Raw genomic sequence first — 21,423 nt, 5'->3', positions numbered from 1 at the left:
AGAACACATTTTGGGCTTGTGACCATTTCATCTTTCTCTTTGGGGTAGGAGTATCTTTTGTTTTTCTTAACTATATCTTCCTCTGAATATGAACTCAGATCTTCTCTATCTCTATAGTAGCTGTCTATGGTTGTATTCTTTCTCCTTTGTTTACTCATTTTTATTCTTATTTTGTTTTATATTGTTTTTAGCTGCTTATTATTATAATCAGCTCTAGTCCTGGGGGGGTGGGGAATGGTGCCCCAGACTTCTGGTCCTCTTTACTGTTATTTTCTGAGCTTTGCTGGGGTCCCAGTCTCAATACTCCCAAGTCACTGCTAGTGCCCCCAGCCACACTGTGTTTGTAAATATTCTTGCTCGCTGTGGACCCTTCAGCTCTCCCCTTTGTCCTGGAACTGAAGCCAGAGACTTGGCTCTCCTGTAAGTGATTACAGCTAGCAGTGTACCCGCTTCCCTGCTACTGCATTCTTTGTACCACGCTCCTCTCCTGTACACTCACAGGGCATGTGCTAGCTCCTTCTAGCAATCAGCCAGGTCTCTGAACTGCATTTTGTCAGCACTGCTGGGCCTGGCATCCCTCAACAGCAGAGGGTACTTCAGTCTTCCCCTACACAGATGTTTGACCCCCGCACTGTCTGTGAGGTGAAAGTTCTTTGTGGCAGAGGCTGAGACTGAGGCTGAGGCTGCTTCCCAACCCAGCTGCTCCCAGGGTTGGTTGGTTGTTGTTTCAGCAGAGACTGCCTGGAGGTGTTTGTATTTCACTTGGGCAAAGCCTCTTTCTCTGGTGTCTTTTCCTGAGGTCTTCTCCAGTTGTCCCAGGAGGACCACTGCTTCACTCCAACTCTTGTTAGTTTTTGCAGCTCTGTGTTTACCCTGAGGCACTGTCTTGTTGGTGGAGGAAATCTGGAGAGCATGGAATTTTCTGACTTACTCTGTCTTCCTAGAATCCTCATGAATTAATTTTGGGCATATAATGAAACCCACTCTAGTCAAACGTGCCAGAAAGAATGCCTGAAAGTATATCCTATTAGAGCTCTACTTTCTCCTATATTTATCCCTTGAAGTAGAAGTTTTGAGGCTCCACCTGAGTAATCTTTAGGTGCAACTTGTTTGTCTTTTGTTGTTTGGTTGTTTTCAGTCATGTCTGATTCTCATTACTCCATTAGTAGTTTTCTTGGAAAAGATACTGGAGTGATTTTCCATTTCCTTCTCCAGCTTATTTCATAGATGAGGAACTGAGGCAAATAAGGTTAAGTGACTTGTCCAGGATCTCACAGCTAATAAGGGACTGAGGCCAGATTTGAACTCATGAAGATAAGTCTTTCTAATTTCAGGACTGGTACTGTATCCATTGCGCCCTTTGTCTTTTGGTTTTAATCAAATAGCGAAAATTCCCATATGGATATAGTGTAGTTTCTTTAGAAGTAGATCATCGTCTTGTTAGTTTGACATTTTAAGTTAATATTTGGTGCTCAAAAAACTGTCCTTTTTAGTACCTTGTGCCCCCTTTTACACCACTCTTCTAATGTCATCTTGGAAGCAGAAAGAGGACACATAAGACGAAGGGAGCTTTTGTATATATTTCACATATTATTTGGCCAAAGAATTAGCAACTGCTGGACCACTTTTGTGGTTGTGAACCTCTTTAGTCATAGCCAGGCTGGTTCTTGGATATTAGACATTCCATAGTTTGGATATTCTTGATGTTTTTCTAGCTTGATAGAACCTCTCAGAACTTGTGCTGGCTTAGCTCTTGAGACCAGGCTCTCTCTTCATATTTCAGTGAGGCTTTTGATACATCTTAATGGAAAATCCTGTTGAGTAGTGGTAACATGTAGGAAAGTGAGGGATTTGACAGCTCTCATTGCATATGGGAGTTGAAAATTGGAGAAAGGTACATAGCTTACATAGTAAGTAATTTGTTCTGCTTTACTGTTGTTACTGACTAAATTATGTGTCAGTGGAAGACAGTTCTTATTAATAACTTTAAATCAATGTTTATATTAATGTATGAGTGAGAGGATGGATTTTGAATATGGAACTTCGCCTCATGTAGTTAAAAAATCACAATCACTAAGGTCGTTTATTGTGCTTGTGTTTATACTTATGTTTATGTTGTGCTGACATAATGCTAAGAAACACTCTTCATGGCAACGCTGAGATGGGTAGTATAAGTATTCCTATCTTAAATACATGAGGAAACTGAGACTCAAAGAAGTGTTAGATCCAGGACTCAAATTCAGCTCTTTTGATGTTGGTACCAATTATCTTTTTATGCTATATTCTCTTCTGCAAAGAGGCCTACATTTCTTTCTTTCTCTGTGTATGTCTTTTAAGTATTTTGGTTCCTTGGGAGTTATTGGTTCTTTGTATTTATATTTAACAGATTAAGTGAATGAATTAAGTTGTTATGATGTATCCAGTCCTGTATTCTGTGCACAGTGGATAAATGATAGTAGGAATGAACATTGTTTTTAAAATCACTCCTGAAATAACCTGTAACTTATTCCTGAGGTAATCTCTTGAATTTGTCACCTTTTTACTACTAGCACCACAACCACCCTAGTCCATTTTGCAGGCTTGTGAAAAATGTAGGGTTGTCATTGGGCACGCCCCTGTTTGTAACATGACCTGGGGCAATCAACCATGGTTAGTCTGTCCCTAGTCTAGTCTATCTGTGGCCTGAAGAAGTTACAAGTTGTGCAGGTCTGATTTAAACCCTGAATTGTCTTAGGAAGGTTCTGAAGATCACCTGGCAGGACAAGATATCAGACACTGAGGTCTTCAAACTAAACTGCCAAGCATTCATACTCTACTGCAGAGAGCTCAACTCTGATGGGCTGGCAATATTGTTTTAATGCCAAATGTATGCTTGCCAAGCCTATTTTATGGAGAACTCACACAGTGCAAGTGCTCACATGGTAGTCAGAAAAAGTGATACAAAGACTTTCTCAAGGTCTTTCTCTCTCTCTTTTAAATTAATTATTAATTTTTAGTTTTCAGCATTCACTTTTATAAGATTTTGAATTCTAAAATATTCCCCCTTCCTTCCCTCCCCCTCCCCCAATTTAGCTTGCATTCTGATATAGAACATAATGTATAATCGTATTAAGCATATTTCCACATAGTCATGTTGTGAAAAGAGAATCAAAAGAAGAGGGAAAAACCATGAGAAAAAAAAAAGAGAAAATAGTATGCTTTGACCTGCATTCAGACTCTATAGTTCTTTCTCTGGATGTGGATAGCATTTTCCATCTTGAGTCTTTTAGAATTGTCTTAGGTTATTGCATTGCTGAGAAGAGCTAAGTCTATCAAAATTGGTCATTGCACAATGTTGCTGTTGCTGTGTACATTGTTCTCCTGGTTCTGCTCACTTCACTCAGCATCAGTTCGTGTAAGTCTTTCCAGGTTTTTCGAAGTCTGTCTGCTCATCATGTTTTAGGGACCAGTAGTATTCCATTACTTTCATATACCACAACTTGTGCATTCATTCCCCAATTGATGGGCATCCTCTCAATTTCCAATGCTTGGCCACCACAAAAAGAGCTGCTATAAGTATTTTTGTACACATGGGTCCTTTTGCCTTTTTAAGGTCTCTCTTAAAAACTTTGGAATTGATTGTGTGACATGGGAGACACAGGCACACGACTGCCCAGCATCACAGAGGGTGCTGAGCAAAGCAGAATTGAAGTAGCTCAAAAGAAACACAAGATGTGTAGATTTAGAGAATCCACCCCAAATGTTCACATGGACTATTTGTACCTGACCTGTGATAGAGCATTCTGAACTTGTATTGGTTTGATTAGCCACAGTTGGAGACACTGTAACTTGATTCTAGCATAGTGATGTCATTTTGGTCCTCTTCAAGAATGAAGGAAAACCACCACCTCTAAGCAGGACTGTTGTCTTCTACCTGCTCTCTCCCAACTTCCTTATCCCTAGCCTCTCCCCTCTCCAATTCATCTTTCACACTGTTGCCAAAAGATCATAGATAACTCTTTTTATCCTGTAAGTCATATGGAAATTTGCTTAATTTTTCCTTTTATACAGTTATTAGTAACTTTGAATTTTGAAGAGATGTGCTTTTTATTTGACAAGAGATATAATTTGTATTGAAGACATGTCTAGGATGCTCTCATAAGACAGTTAGATGTTACTCCTAATATCTCATCTAAGTAGAAACTTTTTCTGAAGACGCTAACCAAACTTAGGATGTAGGTTATGTTTCCCATTCATTATTTGTATTTTTATTTATTACATCAGTGCTAAAAGCACTGATATAATAAATGTCAAAATTTTGGTCCTCATAACTTCCTGTTTAGGTAATTCCAGTGTCTCTCTACGTTTTTTTAGAAGAAGAATGCCATAATGGGCGTTGCGTGTATTTGTTTATTAAACTGAAGCATTGAGTATGATGTATTTTTAAAATAAAATTTTTTTTAATAATTCTTTTCAGAATTCCTTGAAGGAGGAGTTGGCCATGTGGAAATGTTGTTTCGTTGCAACTATTTAGCATTAGTTGGTGGTGGAAAAAAGCCAAAATATCCCCCTAATAAAGGTACAGTAGTTATGCATTTAATAATTTTTTACATTGTATAATGCTTTTAATTTTCAAGGTGTTTTCACTTCTCTTTCCTAGTTTTATCTTGTGTTACAATTTAATTTTAACAAAAGAGTAAACTGAGGCAGATCTTTGTGCTGTTAAATAGCAGGGTCATGCTACCTGTCAATAAATGGGTCAGTGGCTTGCCTTCATTAATGCCAAAGACCCCAAGCAAAAGAACAGTTCACCTTGTATAGGTTTTGGTGAGTACAGAGCAAAGAACAGAACAGGACGTCATGGAATTGACGGCAACAGGATTGGTTATAGAGCTGAGGCTTGGTGATGAGGCATAGTAATGACCCTTATTCTTCTCTCATGAGTCTAAGAAGTGCTCATTGTTTGAGTCCAGGTGTTGGATAGTGGTCCAGACTTCTGGGCACGAAATCAGACATCTTGATGGATAGCTTGGTGGAGTAAAGATATCAGGCCCCACTCCCTTTCTGTTCATACACATTTCCCAAAGTTAACAGAATTATTTGAGGTAAGAATAGATGGATTTTAACATTTAACCTGTTACAGGCCAGCTGAACTCTAAAGTTCAGAGACAAAGAAGAATGACTTAAGCAGTTACGGGACAAAAATAGTTAAAGGGCAAAATCAATTACTTATAAATAAGATCAAAAAGAAAGTGGTAGAAGATTAATTTTAATCTTCTCACCTGTGAGGTACCAAAGAGCTAGGAAAAAAGAGCAGTATCTAGTTTATTTACTATTTCTAGGAAAAGAAAGTACCAGTTAACAATCCATTCCCGCAGTAACATAGTATGTGGGCTGTTTTTCATTTGCTAGCCCAGTACCTTTGATTTTTTTTAAAACAAAAGTATGAGGAATCCTTTTTTTAAAAAATAAATTATGGGGGGCTGAGCCAAGGTGGCAGAGTAAAGGTGGGGATTTGCTTGAGCTCTCCCCCAAATGCCTCCATATTAATGTAAAAAATGACTAAAATATTAGAACTACAGAACTTACAAAATGACAGAGTGAAATAAGTCTCCAGCCCAAGCCAGCCTGGAATGCCAATGGGAAGTATCTGTCTCATGGTGCTGGGAGTGGAGCACAGCCCAGCATGGGCCATGCCAGCACGGCCTGGGTCAGAGCAGACTGGGCACTGAATCATTGGCAGCTGTGGGGGTTTTCAGATTTCTAAATCCACAAACACCAAAGACATTGTGAAAGGTCAGTGGGAAAACTCTGTTGGACCTGAGTGAGAGAAGAGCGCAGTCTGATTCCAGCCCTGGGGCAGCAGAGGTGGCTGTAGCAGTGGCAACAGCAGGGGCTGCTTTCGGAGCTCCAGGACCACACATGGTGGGGGGATCAAGCTGCTGATGAGAGTGGGAGTACAGGGATTTTTTTGCTGGTGCTGAGGCAGGATTCTCCTGCTTTGCCCTTCTTGGATCTGGGTCATGGTCCTGGATGCCAGTCCTGGGGTGAGGAGGAGTGCTGGTGCGGAAAAGCTCGTAGTAGTGTGGAGAAGGAGTCCTTCTTGCAGGGCAAGAGAAGTCCAGGGCAGAGAAGAATGCTTGAGGTCACTCATAGACCAGAGCATGGCCAGGAGAGAAGTAAACAGCTCTCCTTGGATCATACCACCGTAGAAGAACTGAAAATTTACAGGTGCCCAGAAGTAGCTCTGAAAACAGCAGCGCAAAACCCTTGGAGCTTGGGAGAGAGCGCTCTCCACTCTGGAAGCAGAGTCCTACCTTGACAAAGAGCACAAAAGTCAAGTAATTGACTTTGTAAAAAAAACCTCTTTTTGATCTTTTTTTTTTTTTACACTCTAGTATTTTATTTTTCTCCTGTGTACAGACTATAGAATCTTAAATTGGTGACAAAGAAGATCAAAACATACAACCAGAAGAAGAAAACAAACTCAAAGATCCTACATTAAAAACCTTCAAGAAAAATATGAATTGGTCACAGGCCATGGAAAGTTCAAAAAGGATTTTGAAAGTCAGGTTAGAGAAGTAGAGGAAAAATTGGGAAAAGAAATGGGAGTGATGCAAGAAAACCATGAAAAACGAGTCAACAGCTTGCTAAAGGAGACCCAAAAAATTATGAAGAAAACAACACCTTAAAAAATAGACTACCTCAAATGGCAAAAGAGGTCCAAAAAGCCAATGAGGAGAAAAATGCCTTGAAAGGCAGAATTGGCCAAATGGAAAAGGAGGTCTAAAAGCTCACTGAAGAAAATACCACCTTAAAAATTAGAATGGAGCAAATGGAAGAAATTATGAAACAGAACCAAAAGAATGAAAAAAATAGGAGAGAGAATTTAAAAATTACTGGATAACCTAGACATCATCTTTCAAGAATGATCAAGGAAAACTGCCCTGATATTCTTGAACCAGAGGGTAAAATAGAAATTGAAAGAATCTATTGATCACCTCTTGAAAAAGATTGAGAAAGGAAAACTGCTAGGAATATTGTAGCCAAATTCCACAGTTCCCAGGTCAAGGAGAAAATATTGTAAGCAGCCAGAAAGAAACAATTTGAGTATTGTGGAAACACAGTCAGGATAATACAAGATCTAGCAGCTTTTACGTTGAGAGATTGAAGCGCTTGGAATATGATATTCCAGGGGTCAAAGGAGCTAGGAATAAAACCAAGAATCACCTACCCAGCAAAACTGAGTATAATACTGCAGGGGAAAAAAACGGATATTTAATTAAATAGAACACTTTCAAGCATTTTTGATGAAAAAACCAGAGCTGAATAGATGATTTGACTTTCAAATACAAGAATCAAAAGAAGCATGAAAAGATAAATAGGAAAGAGAAATCATAAGGGACTTATTAAAGTTGAACTGTTTATATTCCTACATGGAAAGATGATATTTGTAATCTGTGAGGCCTTTCTCAGTATTAGGGTAGTTGAAAGGAATATATACATATAGAGAGAGAGAGGGCACAGAGTGAGTTGAATATGAAGGGATGGGGGCAGAGCCAGGATGGCAGCTTGAAAACAGGGATGTGTGTAAGTTCTCCCCCAAATTCCTCCAAACACCTGTAAAAAATTACTAAACAAATTCTAGAGCTACGGAACCCACAAAATAACAGAGGGAAACAAGTCTGCAGCCTGAGATGGCCTGGATGGTCGCTGGGAAGGTTCTATCGCACCATGCTGGAACGGCCCAATGTGGGCCATGCCAGGACAGACCAGGCTGGGAGGGGACTGAGTGGAGCAGGCCTCAGGGCCCTGAATCACTGAGCTGTGGCAGCTGCCAAACTTCTCAACGCACAAACTCCAAAGACGACTTAGCAGGTCAGTGGGAAAACTGCTGGATCTGGGTGAGGGAAGTGCGAGGGCCGCAACCCTAAGGCAGGGGAGGTGGTTGCAGTGGTGGCAGCAGCAGCTGCAGCAGCAGCCATGGAAGAGCTCAAAAAGGATTTGGAAAAGCAAATAAGAAAAGTAGAGCAAAAATTTGGAAGAGAGATGAGAGTGGTGCAAGAAAATCATGAAAAGCAAGTCAACTGCTTGCTACAGGAGACCCAAAAAATACTGAAGAAAATTACACCTTAAAAAATAGACTAACCCAAATGTCAAAAGGGGTCAGAAAAGCCAGTAAGGAGAAGAATGCCTTAAAAGACAGAATTAGCCAAATGGAAAAGGAGGTCCAAAAGACCGCTGAAGAAAACACCACCTTAAAAATTAGAATGGAGCAAGTGGAGGCTAGTGACTTTATGGGAAATCAAGAAATTATAAAACAGAACCAAAAGAATGAAAAAATGGAAGACAATGTGAAATATCTCATTGGAGAAACCACTGACCTGGAGAATAGATCCAGGAGAGATAATTTAAAAATTATTGGACTCCCTGAAAGCCATGATCAAAAAAAGAGCCTAGACATCCTCTTTCAAGAAATTATCAAGGAGAACTTCCCTGATATTCTAGAGCCACAGGGCAAACTAGAAATTGAAAGGATCCACCAATCACCTCTTGAAAATGATCCCGAAAGGAAAACTGCTAGTAATATTGTTGCCAAATTCCAGAATTCCTAGGTCAAGGAGAAAATATTGTAAGCAGCCAGAAAGAAACATTTTGAGTATCATGGAAACACAATCAGGATAATACAAGATCTAGTAGCTTCTACATTAAGAGAGCTAAGGACTTGGAATATGATATTCTGGAGGTCAAAGGAGCTAGGATTAAAACCAAGAATCACCTACCCAGCAAAACTGAGTATTTTTGCTCCAAGGCAAAATACTGATTTTCAATAAAATAGAGGACTTTCAAGTTTTCTCGATGAAAAGACCAGAGCTGAATAGAAAATTTGACTTTCAAATACAAGAAAAAGTAAACAGGAAAGAGAAATCATAAGGGAGTTACTAAAGTTGAACTGTTTTGTTTCCATTCCTACATGGGAAGATGATATTTGTAACTCTTCAGGCCTTTCTCAGACAGAGGGCACAGGGTGAGTTGAATATGAAGGGATGATATCTAAAATATAAAATTTAGGGGTGAGAGAGGAATATATTGGGAGAAGGAGAAGGAGAAAGGGAGAGAGAGAATGGGGTAAATTATCTCACATAAAGGTGGCAAGAAAAAGCAGTTTGTTGGAAGGGAAGAGAGGGTAGGTGAAAGGGAATGAGTGAATCTTGCTCCCATCAGATTTGGCTTAAGGAAGGAATAACACACACACACTCAATTGGGTATCTTACCCTACAGGAAAGTAGGGAGGGAAGGGGATGGGGGTGGGGATGATAGAAGGGAGGGCTATTGGGGGAGGAGGTAGTGAAAAGCAAACACTTTTTGACAAGAGACAGGGTCAAGGGACAAAATTGAATTAAGGGGGACAGGACAGGATGGAGGGAAATATAGTTAGTCTTTCACAACATGACTATTATGGAAATGTTTTGCATAATGATTTATGTGTGGCCTATATTGAATTGCTTGCCTTTTCAAGGAGAGTGGGTTGGGTTGGGAGGGAAGAGGGGAGAGAATTTGGAACTCAAAGTTCTAAAGACTAATGTTTAAGAAAAATTCTTTTTACATGCATCTGGGAAGTAGGATGTACAGGCATTGGGGTATAGAAATGTATCTTGCCTTACAAGAAAGTAAGGGGGAAGGGGATAGGGGGTGGGTGAGTCGAGTGATAGAAAGGTATGCAGACTGGGTAAAGAGGCAATCAGAATATATGCCATCTTAGGGTGGGGGGAAGGGTAGAAATGGGGAGAAAATTTGTAACTCAAGATCTTATGGAAATCAATGTTGAAAACTAAAAATATTAAATAAAAAACCCAATGTTTTACATGTAACTGGTCAAAAATAAAATAATTTTAAAAATTATGAAGGGATGATATCTAAAAAATAAAATTAAGGCGTGATAGAGAAATATATTTGGAGAAGGAGAAAGGGAAAGATCGAATGGAGTAAATTATCTCACATAAAAGATGCAAGAAATAGCTGTTATAATGGAAGGAAGAGGTGGAGAGGTGCAAGGGAATCAGTGAACCTTACTCTCATCAGATTTGGCTTAAGGAGGGATTACCATACACAGTCAATTGGGATTCTTACTCTATAGGATAGTAGTGGGGGAAGGGGATAAGGGTGGGGATGATAGAAGGGAGGGCAGATTGGTGGAGGTTATAGTCAGAAGCAAACACTTTTGAAAAGGGACAAAGGAGAAAATAGAATAAATTTGGGGTGGGGATAGGCTGGAAGGAAATATAGTCTTTCACAACATTACTATTATGGAAGTATTTTACATAACGACACATGTATAACCTATATTGAATTGCTTGCCTTCTCAATGCAAGTGGGTGGGGAGAGAAGAAAGAAGAGAATTTGGAACTCAAAAGTTTTAAAAACAAATGTTAAAAAAAATTGTTTTTACATGCAACTGGGAAATAAGATATACAGGCAGTGAGGTATAGAAATCTATCTTGCCTTACAAGAATGTAAGGGTAAAAGGGATGGGGGGTGGGGTGATAGAAGGGAGGACAAACTCAGGAAAGGGCTAATCAGAATGCATGCCATCTTGGTGTGGCAGGGAGGGGAGAGATGAGGAGAAAATTTGTAACTCAAAATCTTGTGGAAATGAATGTTGAAAATTAAAAATAAGTATATTAATCTAAAAAAATAAATTAGTAAAAGCCATATGTAAGTAAAAAACAGCTTAACCTGATGAGTTTTTCGATAGACATAAAAGTTTCAACTTAACTGATAATTTATATTGGTAACAATGAACATCAGGTTCTAGTGAACATACCAGATAAGCTTTAAATTCTATATTTAGTTCAATTCAGTTGGAGAATAGAGAAGGAAAGAGGAATTTGAAGGAAGAGAGGGTAAATTTGAAAAAGGCGGAGAGAATCAAAAATAATAGAAAGTGAAATAGAGATGCATGAACACAGTAGGATAGCCCAGATGAGTTATAGTTGGAAGTATTTTTTTCTAGTTTATATCCTAATCTTAATTTTTTCTGTGTACTTCATAATTTTATCACTTTCCCACTGTACTTTGATTTTTTTATTAGCTGGTTAACTGCTATTCACAGCTATTTAGGTACTCTTTTTTAAAAAAATTTTTTTATTTTATTTAATATATTTAGTTTTCAGCATTGATTTTCACAAGAGTTTGAATTACAAATTTTCTCCCCATTTCTACCCTCCCGCCCACTCCAAGATGGTGAATATTCTGGTTGCCCCGTTCCCCAGTCAGCCCTCCCTTCTGTCACCCCACTCCCTTCCTATCCCCTTTTCCCTTTCTTGTAGGGCAAGATAAATTTCTATGCCCCATTGCCTGTGTATCTTGTTTCCTAGTTGCATGCAAAAACTTTTTTTTTTGTTTTTGTACATCTGTTTTTAAAACTTTGAGTTCCAAATTCTCTCCCCTCTTCCTTCCCCACCCACCCTCCCTAAGAAGGCAAGCAATTCAACATAGGCCGCATACGTATCATTATGTAAAACCCTTCCACAATACTCATGTTGTGAAAGACTAACTATATTTTGCTCCTTCCTAATCTATCCCCTTTTATTGAATTTTCTCCCTTGACCCTGTCCCTGTTTGAAAGTGTTTGTTTTTGATTACCTCCTCCCCCTATCTGCCCTCCCTTCTATCATCCTCCCTTTTTTATCTCCTTCCTCCTTCTTTCCTGTGGGGTAGGATACCCAATTGAGTGTGTATGGTATTCCCTCCTCAGGTCAAATCTGATGAGAGCAAGATTCACTAATTCCCCCTCACCTGCCCCCTCTTCCCTTCCTACAGAACTGCTTTTTCTTGCCACTTTTATGTGAGATAATTTACCCCATTCTATCTCTCCTTTTCTCCCTCTCTCAGTATATTCCTCTCTCATTCCTTAATTTGATTTTATTTTTTTAGATATCATCCCTTCATATTCAACTTGCCCTGTGCCCTCTGTCTATATGTATATACACATACATATATATGTACACACACACACACACACACACACATACATACATACATATATGTATATTCTATTTAGGTACTCTTTTAAAACCATTGGAGGTTCTGTTCTGAATCGAGCTAGCCACATCCTATTTCTTGGGTTGCCATGATAGCTGGATGACATGAAGCTGAGTGCCTGTGTTCCTCCTTATTAATTTTAAGCCATATTCGGAATATTGTGATATATTTTTTGAGGCAGTTATGTGGTGCAGTGGATAGGATGCTTAGCCTGGAAGACTGGAATTCAGATTCTAGCCTCAGACGCTTAGTAGCTTTCTGACCCTTTGTAAGCATCTGTCTGCCTCATTTTCTTCATCTGTAAAATGGTGCTAATAATAGTACCTGCTTCCTAGGGTTGTTATCAAATGAGAAAACATTTATGTGTGTTTCCTTCCTTTTGTTTCCTTTAAGTTATTTTAGTCAGAGAGAGTCAGCACAGTGTGAAAAGTTGGATTTGGAATTTGGAATTACAGAGTTCAAGTTCTGCCTTTGACATACATTAGCTTTGTAACCTTGGTAAGTCATTTAGCTTTTCAGCACTTTGGGTTATCTTATGAGTCTATAATTTATGGGCAAATTGTAGATCTGCAACAATGGAATGAATTTCTGTACTGCGAGTTCTCAAGGAAAAATGAGGAAATCACAGCTCTTGGGAAAATTATTACAGTAAATGAGGAAGGAAACCATTTAATTCTTTGAAAGTGAGGTGTCTCACATGTCATTAGTGTTCAGTGTATTTTTCCACATGATTTCTAAAGACTGATGCAGATTCATTTATAGTGTACAGAGCTATTTGTAAATGTGCTGCACTCTGGCATTCCATAGTATGGTTCTAAAGAAGTGTAGCAAAAAGTGAGCATACCTTCATGAGGTTACTTTGAGTTTTGTCAAATAATCAGGTAAACAAGAGTTGTAAGTAGAAAACCACCCTATCTTTGGGCTAGGGGGAAAGTAAATTATTCCTTCTTTCTGGTACTTTTTTTTTTTTTACTTTATTCCTGTTTTCCTGTGTTTCATAGATTGTTGCCAGTGTTAGTTCTTTTTCCATATCCTGCAAGATGCACTTGGTTCTTTCACTTCGTTTTGAAGCAATGATACTACCTCCTTCATTCCCTGATTGTTGTGTGGGTCAGTTTAGGAGTGTTCTGGAATCAGCTCGAACTGGCTTATAGAGCTCATTGTTAAAATTTTGGTGTGAACATTTACATCTTGGAAATCAGAAATTGGCCAACACTAGAAACCTTGGCTTGATTTGTTGTTTCATTGATTGTCTAGATTTGAGTAATAGTAATAATGCAGATTAAACTTTAAAATGTATTGTTAGGACAGTTTTCCCCCTTTGAGCCCAGCACACACCTCTGAGTCAGTCCACAAAATACAAAGGGCAAGGTAGTTGTGAAGGGAGGAAAAAATACAAAACATACTTTGGCCAGTAGTAGGGTAGAGCCACTATAGTTAAAATGATGTTTACTCTCTCTTTCACCTTCCTCAGTCTTTCTTCCTGTACCAAACCTAAAGGTTTTGTGGTGTAAAATTCCACTTACAGTGTCAAGTTGCCAGAAGTTCCTTGTGTAAAATTCCCACGTTTTCTCACATCCGTGAAGAGGAAGGGAGCCACTATAGTGCATCTGTTTCCCTTCCCCATTACTACTTTGCTACTTTTAAAGGGTACCTAATGTTCCCCTATTCATTTGGAGGACCACTTCCAATTCATTGGTCTTTTTGTGTCCCCTAAAATCTTAAAAAAAAATTTAAAAAAGCATCTGTGCTTTATCTGTATCATGGATGCTTTTCCAAGGACTCTGGGTTTTTCCATTTTCACTAAAGGAGAATCCAGAAATGATAACAGAACCTTTTTGACAAACCTAGACCTTTGGTCACCCTCCTAAAGCTTAGTTTGTTTAGCAAAGTTCATCCTATAGGCTTTTTCCTGTACTTGGTTATCCTTTGTCCCTTTTTCCAGAGTCCAAACTCTGATTGAGTTTGGGATTTTTTACTCAGGCCCAATCAGATACTTAAAGCTGTTTCCTTGGTGTATACTTCTCATGTTAAGAGCATATGTGAGCATCATAATTGTCCTCCCATTTTCACAGATCACTGTTCTTTGTCTTTTCACCCCAGGAAGCATCACTTCTGTATCCCTGTCCTGTCTTTGTTCATGGAAAAACAACCCATGAGTTCTGTGCCCATTCTTTTCTTTACCCTAGACACACACACACACACACACACACACACACCTTTCTTTGTTAAAATTCTTTACCTCGAAGCTCAACTCAGGTACATGCCCTCTAGTTTTTAAACTGAGTGCATTACCTGTTGGGAACACCTTATGTGACTGACCTGTAACAGTTTTTTGAATTTGAATGCATTTAGGTATCATTCCACTCATCCCACTTATAATGTAAAATAACATGGAAACAAAATGATGTAAAGTGATATAGCTCCATCATCCTACTCCTAGATAAGAGTAAGATGTGGACCATATAATAGAGGAAAGAAAAATATTACTCAGTTGACTTGCTATTTGTATTGGAGAGTTACTTGACCAAGCTGATCAGAAGCTATGGGAACTGGAAATGAGCAAAAGGAATAAAATCATGACAAGCAGGAGCAAATATGAACTTTAATTAAATTGTTAGTTATATGGACTGTGCAGAACCAGGGGAGAGACCTCAAGTTCTTAACCGTTTAGGGGCCCTAAATTTGAAGCACTGTATAGGTTTATGGGAAGTGGAGGAGAGTGTTTTTTGTTTCCCTAGCATCCCATGATCTAGCGTGTCATGAGAGGGACTTATCCACAGTAGTACTATAAGTCTGGAGAACTGTGGAAATCCCAAATGGAAGGCAGAGGCTTAATACAGAGGGAAAATGGAAGTGTCTTGACTGTTTATGGGCTTAGATCGGAATCTTTGTATTTTTTGGTTGAGCCCAGGACAAGAGAATCCTCATACCTCATCGAAGAATTCACCTTGTTCAGGAATTTTACCCCATGTTCAGGGTATAAAGGAGGATTTTAGTTCTTCCTGAGACTTCACTGGCTAGGCACACTCACTATATTAATACTGTTGCAACATAATTAAAATATTTGCTGATTTTAAGTGTAAGAAGTGATATGGTCCACAAGGCTCCCTCCTCTGTATCTTTAGGAAGTTTATTTTAGACATTAAGATTTTAATACAGTCACAAAACTTTAGACCTTCAGTTAGGTAAATACATACTAATTTAGGTGGAGGTGTGGTTCTCTCCCTTAATTTACATTTATATCTATTGGACTCTGTGGTGGAGGTTACCATAAACTTTTGGGTAATAAAACAGCAGATTATATTGTAGTGTCTGTTGATAGACAGACACAAGTAGATAAAGTTAGGTAGAGAACAGACGTTTTCTTTGAACTTTTTTCAGTCCTTGAGGAGGTGGATACAGCTGGTGGCATCAGCCAGACTATTTTAATCCAAGATGCATGTAGAGCCTTCTTTGATACTACTTTTCTCTTTTATTGTTCAGCTCTACCTTCTCTTTCTCCTTTTGCTAGTTGCCCTTTGACTAATGGTTCTTTCCATTTCAGTTCTGGTTATTCCTTACTCCTTGCTTTCTGCTTCCAGACCTTTATAACCTCTATTTGGTTCTGAGAGATTCTTTTTTGTACAAGTTCCTCAACACATAACCAAGTCTCTCTCATGCAGTGACTTTGATTGATTCAAGGAGGTGTAAAGGCTCTGTTTACTTTCACTTCTGATTGATGTAGTCAGGAAATGTTCTTACTTAACAAATGTAATTACTTTTTAAATGAGATAATCGATGGAACCCCCTTACACTGTAATCTACATACGTTAAATAAAGCCTGTTTTCTGTTTGTTTTTTTTTGTTTACTCCTGACTGTCTACATGGGAGAAAAGGGTTGTTTTCACATTTTCTTTAATGATGCTTCTAGGGGAAACTCTGAGTTTCGGAGACCATCAAATATAAAATCCTCTACTTTTAAAGCCCTTCACAGACTTCACAGACCTTTTTCTCAGTGAATGAAATAGACAGTTGCTATCCTCGAGGAACTCACTCTTAGGGAGGAAACAACATGTAAACAACTCTCAGAACAAACTTAGTTACCAGGTAAATTTGAAGTAACTAAGGGGATGCACTAGAATTAAAGGGAATTGGGAAAATTTTTCCTGTAGAAGGTGGGATATTACCTGTAATTTAAAGGTAGCCAACAAATCTATGGGTTAGAAATGAGGGAGAGCATTGCAGATATTGGGGACCGCTAGTGGAAATGCACAATAAGAAAATAGAGCATTTTGTGTGAGGAAGAGCACTGAATTGCCTAGTTTGTGTGTGTGAGGGTGTAAGGTGTAAGAAGATTGGAAAGGAGAGAGGAAGGTTGTGAAGGCTTTGAATGCCAGAAAACTTTTATATTTAATCTTGGAAGTGATAGGAACCCACTGGAGTTTATTGAGTCTGAGGTTGGGGTAGAGTTGACATATTCAGACCTGTGATTTTGGAACATCACTTTGGCCTCTGAGAGTAGAGGTTGTACTGGAATGGAGTAATTTAAGGCAGGAATAACTAAGCAACAGAACATTGCAATAGTCCAGGCATGAGGTGATAAGGATCTGTAATAGCGTGGTAGCAGTGTCAGAGGAGAGAAAAGGGCCTAAGTGAGAGGTGTCACAAAGGTAAAATCAACACATCTTGGCAGCAGATTGGATGAGGGTGATGAATGAGAGTAGAGAGTCAAGAATGACACTGAGTTTGGGAGCCTGGGGCTCTGGGAAGACGGTGGTATGCTTGAGAAAAATAGTTGTTTGGAAGGGAAGAGAGTTTTTGGGTAAAGCTCTGGGCATGTTGAGTTTTAAGATGTGAATAAGACATCCAATTTGAGATGTCCAGTAGGCAGTTGGAAATGGGAGAATGGAAGTCAGCAAAGAAGTTAAGATAGGATAGGTAGATTTGAGAATCATCAGCATAGAGATGATAATTAAATCCATGAGAACTGATGATATCACCAAGTGAAGTAGTATAGAGGGAGAAAATGGCCTAGGATGAAGCCCTGTGGGACTAAGGCGGTTTTCCTGGTCTTGACTTAGATAAACATTCAGCAAAGGATACCAGAAAAGTGTGTTCAGATATGTAGGAGCAGAACTAGGGGAGAGCGGAGTCATAAAAACCTACAGAGAGAAGAGGGTGATCAGCGGTGTCAAAGGCTGCAGAGAAGTCAAGAAGAGGATTGAAAAAAACCATTAGATTTTATGATTAAGAGATCATTAGTAACTTTGTCTCTTCTTTGGAATGATGAAATAAAGAAACTATTCAATGGAGAATAAAGAAGAGATTGAGAAAAAGGAAAATGGAAGAGCCCTCATAAGAGGTTTAGCTATAAAATCAAGGAGACATATGGGCTGATAGTGGGGATGAATGAATCAAGTGAAGATTTTTTGAGAATGAGGGAGAATGAGGTCATGTTTGTAAGCAGTAAGAAAGCCGTCAGTAGATAGGAGAGACTGAAGATAAGGTAGAGAGTGGAGAGGATAAAAGGAACAAGAGGAGATGGAATGGCATCACTGGTGCATGTAGAGAGTTTGCCTTGGCAAGGAGAAGGGAAACAGAGGAGATGGTGGCAGAAAGCATCCAAGTGATGTGAGTTAAGGAAGAAGGGAGAAGAGGGAGCTTTTGGGGAGTGACTTCAAATTTTTCATTAAAATATGAGAGTCACAGCTGAGAGGGTTGGGGGAAAGGGAGCCATGGAAAAGAAAAAGCAAAGAGAGATTTGAGGAAAGATGAAAATGTTTGGAAAAGCTGTGAGGGGGATGGTGCAATTAGGGAGGTAGAAAAGGATTGCCTTGTAGCAATGAAGACCACTTGAGGTTATGTAACATAAATTTGTAGTAGATCCATTCAACTCAATTTCATACTTTTCTCCAGCTTTATCAGCAGGACTAGAATGGGGAAAGGGATTCAAGACAAGAGGACAGCTGAACAGGTTCAGTGAAGTTGTCAATATTGGGAAAGGAGGAAAGTATACCTAGTCCAGGGTAGCTAGTTCTCCAACCAGGGCAGATAAGTGGCACTGATAAAATTCACTGATAGACCGCTGGGCCTGGAGTCAGGAAAATCTGAGTTCAAATCTGGCCTTAGACAATTAAAAGCTGTGTGACCCTGCACAAGTCACTTAACCCTATTTGCCTCAGTTTCCTCATTTTTCAAACAAGCTAGAGAAGGAAATGGCAAACCACTACAGTATCTTTGCCAAGAAAACCCCAGATGGGGTCCTGAAGAATCAGACACTACTGAAACAACTGAAGAACAACAAAGAAGAAGAAAGTTACTCTTATGTACAATGTAAATCAACTATAGGATAGCTATTTATTTCTTCCATACCAAAGGCTCTTACAGGTGTGCATTAACAGGCTTAAGACAGACAGCAGTCCAGTAATATAACTACATTTATACCATGTGACTGAAACACCTGAAAAACAACAAAAGCCATTCTTCGGGAGAGAACTAAGGGGTCTAGTGATTGGAGGTTACAGTGAAGTCAAAAAACATGGTTCGAAGTTGCTAGGCAAAGGGAGAAGTGGAATGACAATAGATTCTGTTAAGATAAAGGTGTTTCTGAGCTCTTAAATGTAGTAGTGGTAATTTGTTCCTGATGGCAAGATCAAAGGTATGGGGGCAGCTAGGTGGCACAGTGTAGAGCACTGGCCCTGGAGTCAGGAGGACCTGAATTCAAATCCGGCCTCAGACACTTGACACACTTACTAGCTGTGTGACCTTGGGCAAGTCACTTAATCCTAATTGCCTTGCCTTCCCCCTTCCAAAAAAAAAAAAGATCAAGGGTACGACTATCTCTTGTATAGCTGAAGTAGTGTGGAGGAAGGAGTAGGTTATAGGAAATGATCAAGTTGAGAATTTGTGATGTTAGAGTGCTTTAGGGTATATCAGTATATAAGTTGAAGTTCTCTAGTATGTGGGCAGGGGTTGAGGAGGAGAGAGACTGAGTTAGGCCCTGAACTCATCGAGGAAAGAAGGGGTAAGTGTCCTTGAGGTCAGCAGACCAGAAACTTGATTAGGTGGTAGATGTGGGTTGAGTGAACCTCAAAGGAGGAAAGTGATGAAGATAGAGGGAAACCCTTGTACTTGCAACGAGGAGTAAAGAGTATTCCCACAGTGCCTCACCTTGACTTGTGAGTGAAGAGGAATGAGTGAAGCTGTAGCCAGTGCTGGAGAGGGTGGTCAAGCTGCCATTTTATTAAGAGGGAGCCAAGACTCAATAAGAGCCAGAAGGTGAAAAGAGTGAGAAAGGGAAAGATTGAAGATGACAAGTTTGTTACCTTTGAGTATGTGTTTTAGAGAGCACAGTGCAAAGTATTTTTAGAGTGTGACCTTGGGAGAGGGGTGATATTTGAGGGGGATGGGAATAAGGGAGTGGGCAGTAGGGGGGGTGAACAGGTTTGTATAAAGATCACTGGAATGGGGAGCTTATGGCTGAGCAGGAGTTTATTAATCATTGCCAAATGATTTCAGGAGGCTTATATCACTAGGAAGTGGTTTGGTTTTAGAATAGTGTACTTTAAGGGTATTAGACACACACACACACACACACACACACAGAGTTTATTGCATGTTTTTCTACAATTAGAATGTGAGTGCCTTGGCAAGGTTTATGTTTTTACCTTTCTTTAAATCACTAGTACTTAGCACAAAGAGTGCTTAATAAATGCTTATTGAGACCAACTGGTATGTCTAAAAGAAATTTTTAGACAAAAGACTCCAAGACTGAGTCCTCTTAATAAGATCCTAAAGCTTTAGGTTCTGAGTCATAGCTTATTTTACTTTTTACAAAGGTTTGTATTTTTTGGCATTAAAATTGTATTCTCAGTGACAGCTAAGTATTTGTCTTATGATAATTTACTAGTGAAAGCCTAAAATAAGACTTGAGGGGTCCCTGTACATTGAATGGTTTGGGATTGAGAGATAACCTTATGATGAAACATGGCCATTTATAACTTAATGTAATTATTGTATTAATAAGATATTTCTGACATTTCAGTGATGATATGGGATGATCTAAAAAAGAAGACGGTTATTGAAATAGAATTTTCTACAGAAGTCAAAGCAGTCAAATTGCGACGAGACAGGTAGGTTTAGTATGCTTTTTTAAAATAGAGTGAAACATTTTCTCTCTATGAAGAAAGTTGTGAAATATTTATATATAAGGAAGGAAAAAATTGTAAAAATCCTTGTTAACTATTCATTAAATATCATCCAGTTGTAGTTTAAGGCTCTGAGAGACTATATACAAATATCTTTTCTATGGTGTTTCATGGAAAGCACGGATAGTCAGCAATAATTCTGGAGGACAGTAATTGATGGATCTCTGAAGTATGATAAGTGTAACAAATTGTTTCAGATTAAGGGTAAAGAAAAATGTAAAAAATATTTGTTGGGAATAAATTCTTGAGTCTCACCAATGAGTCAAAATTCAAGCAGCAAAACCCTTGAATAATAATATAACATAGCTAGAGTTTAGAATGTGGTAGTTTTTCTAAGTGTGCTAAACAAGAGACATGATGAAGCTTTGTTAATTTATAAATTCCACTAATTTCTTGTTAATTTCACACATGGGCTAAAGTTTATGTATAAGGTTTCTTTTGGAGGTGGGGTAGCAAAGTTGCTAAGCTAGTTACCGTAAATGTTAATTTGTTAAACAAAGGAAATATTTTACAGTGAAGTCAAATAGTTTACTAGAATAAAATAAGTATTGCTAAGTTTTTCGTCAAGAAATCTTGCTAGAATACTATTTTTTCTTTTTCTTTCTTGTGGTTTTTCCCTTTTCTGATCCTCTTTCACAATATGACTAATGTGGAAATGTGTTTAATATGATTGTATGTGCATAACCTATATCAGATTGCATGCCATCTTGGAGAGGGGAGCAGAGGGGAAGAAGGGGGGAAAATTTAGAACTCAAAATCTTATAAAAGTGAGTGCTGAAAACTGAAAATAAATAAAAATTCTAGGTAATGGCTGTTGGGATGTTAAATTATTCTTAGTCTCTGTAAGCATTTAAAAGATAAATATGTGTCTGTATGTGTATATGTATGAATTTAAAAGAAATATGAGTTTAAAATATATTAGTTTAAAAGATATAGTATATATGAATCTGAATACATATGCTCTTCTCTCTTTTCTCTCCCTCCTCCTTCTAATTAAAATGATTTCATACACTTATTCTGTAGAGCTAAATAAATTATTGTCCTCCAAGATTATTGCCGAAAACCACAATGTTTTCCATGAAGTGTCTCCACAAACAAGATATCCAGATGTGTGTGTGTATAAATATACACACATAGACATAACTATATAGAGTTGTATATAGCTATACATGTGCGTATAGTATATAGATATGGACATATCTATACAAAT

At 38.6% G+C, this 21,423-nt stretch overlaps 1 protein-coding gene across 2 annotated transcripts in view; it reads left to right on the top strand.

Annotated features, from left to right (window-relative positions):
* The window catches only part of WDR45B (WD repeat domain 45B), a 92,681-nt gene that overhangs the window by 29,763 nt on the left and 41,495 nt on the right, over positions 1-21,423 (top strand). For both annotated transcript variants that reach the window (XM_036768549.1, XM_036768550.1), the window contains exons 3-4: positions 4,457-4,558; positions 20,051-20,138. In XM_036768549.1, coding sequence (XP_036624444.1) covers positions 4,457-4,558; positions 20,051-20,138 — 190 coding nt within the window. The remainder of the gene's footprint in view (positions 1-4,456; positions 4,559-20,050; positions 20,139-21,423) is intronic.

The sequence above is a fragment of the Trichosurus vulpecula genome, chromosome 7 (genome assembly GCF_011100635.1).
Source record: "Trichosurus vulpecula isolate mTriVul1 chromosome 7, mTriVul1.pri, whole genome shotgun sequence".
In the NCBI taxonomy this organism is placed as follows: Eukaryota; Metazoa; Chordata; class Mammalia; order Diprotodontia; family Phalangeridae; genus Trichosurus; species Trichosurus vulpecula.
Note: the sequence above shows the minus strand (reverse complement) of the source record. Positions and strands in the feature narration are given on the sequence as shown.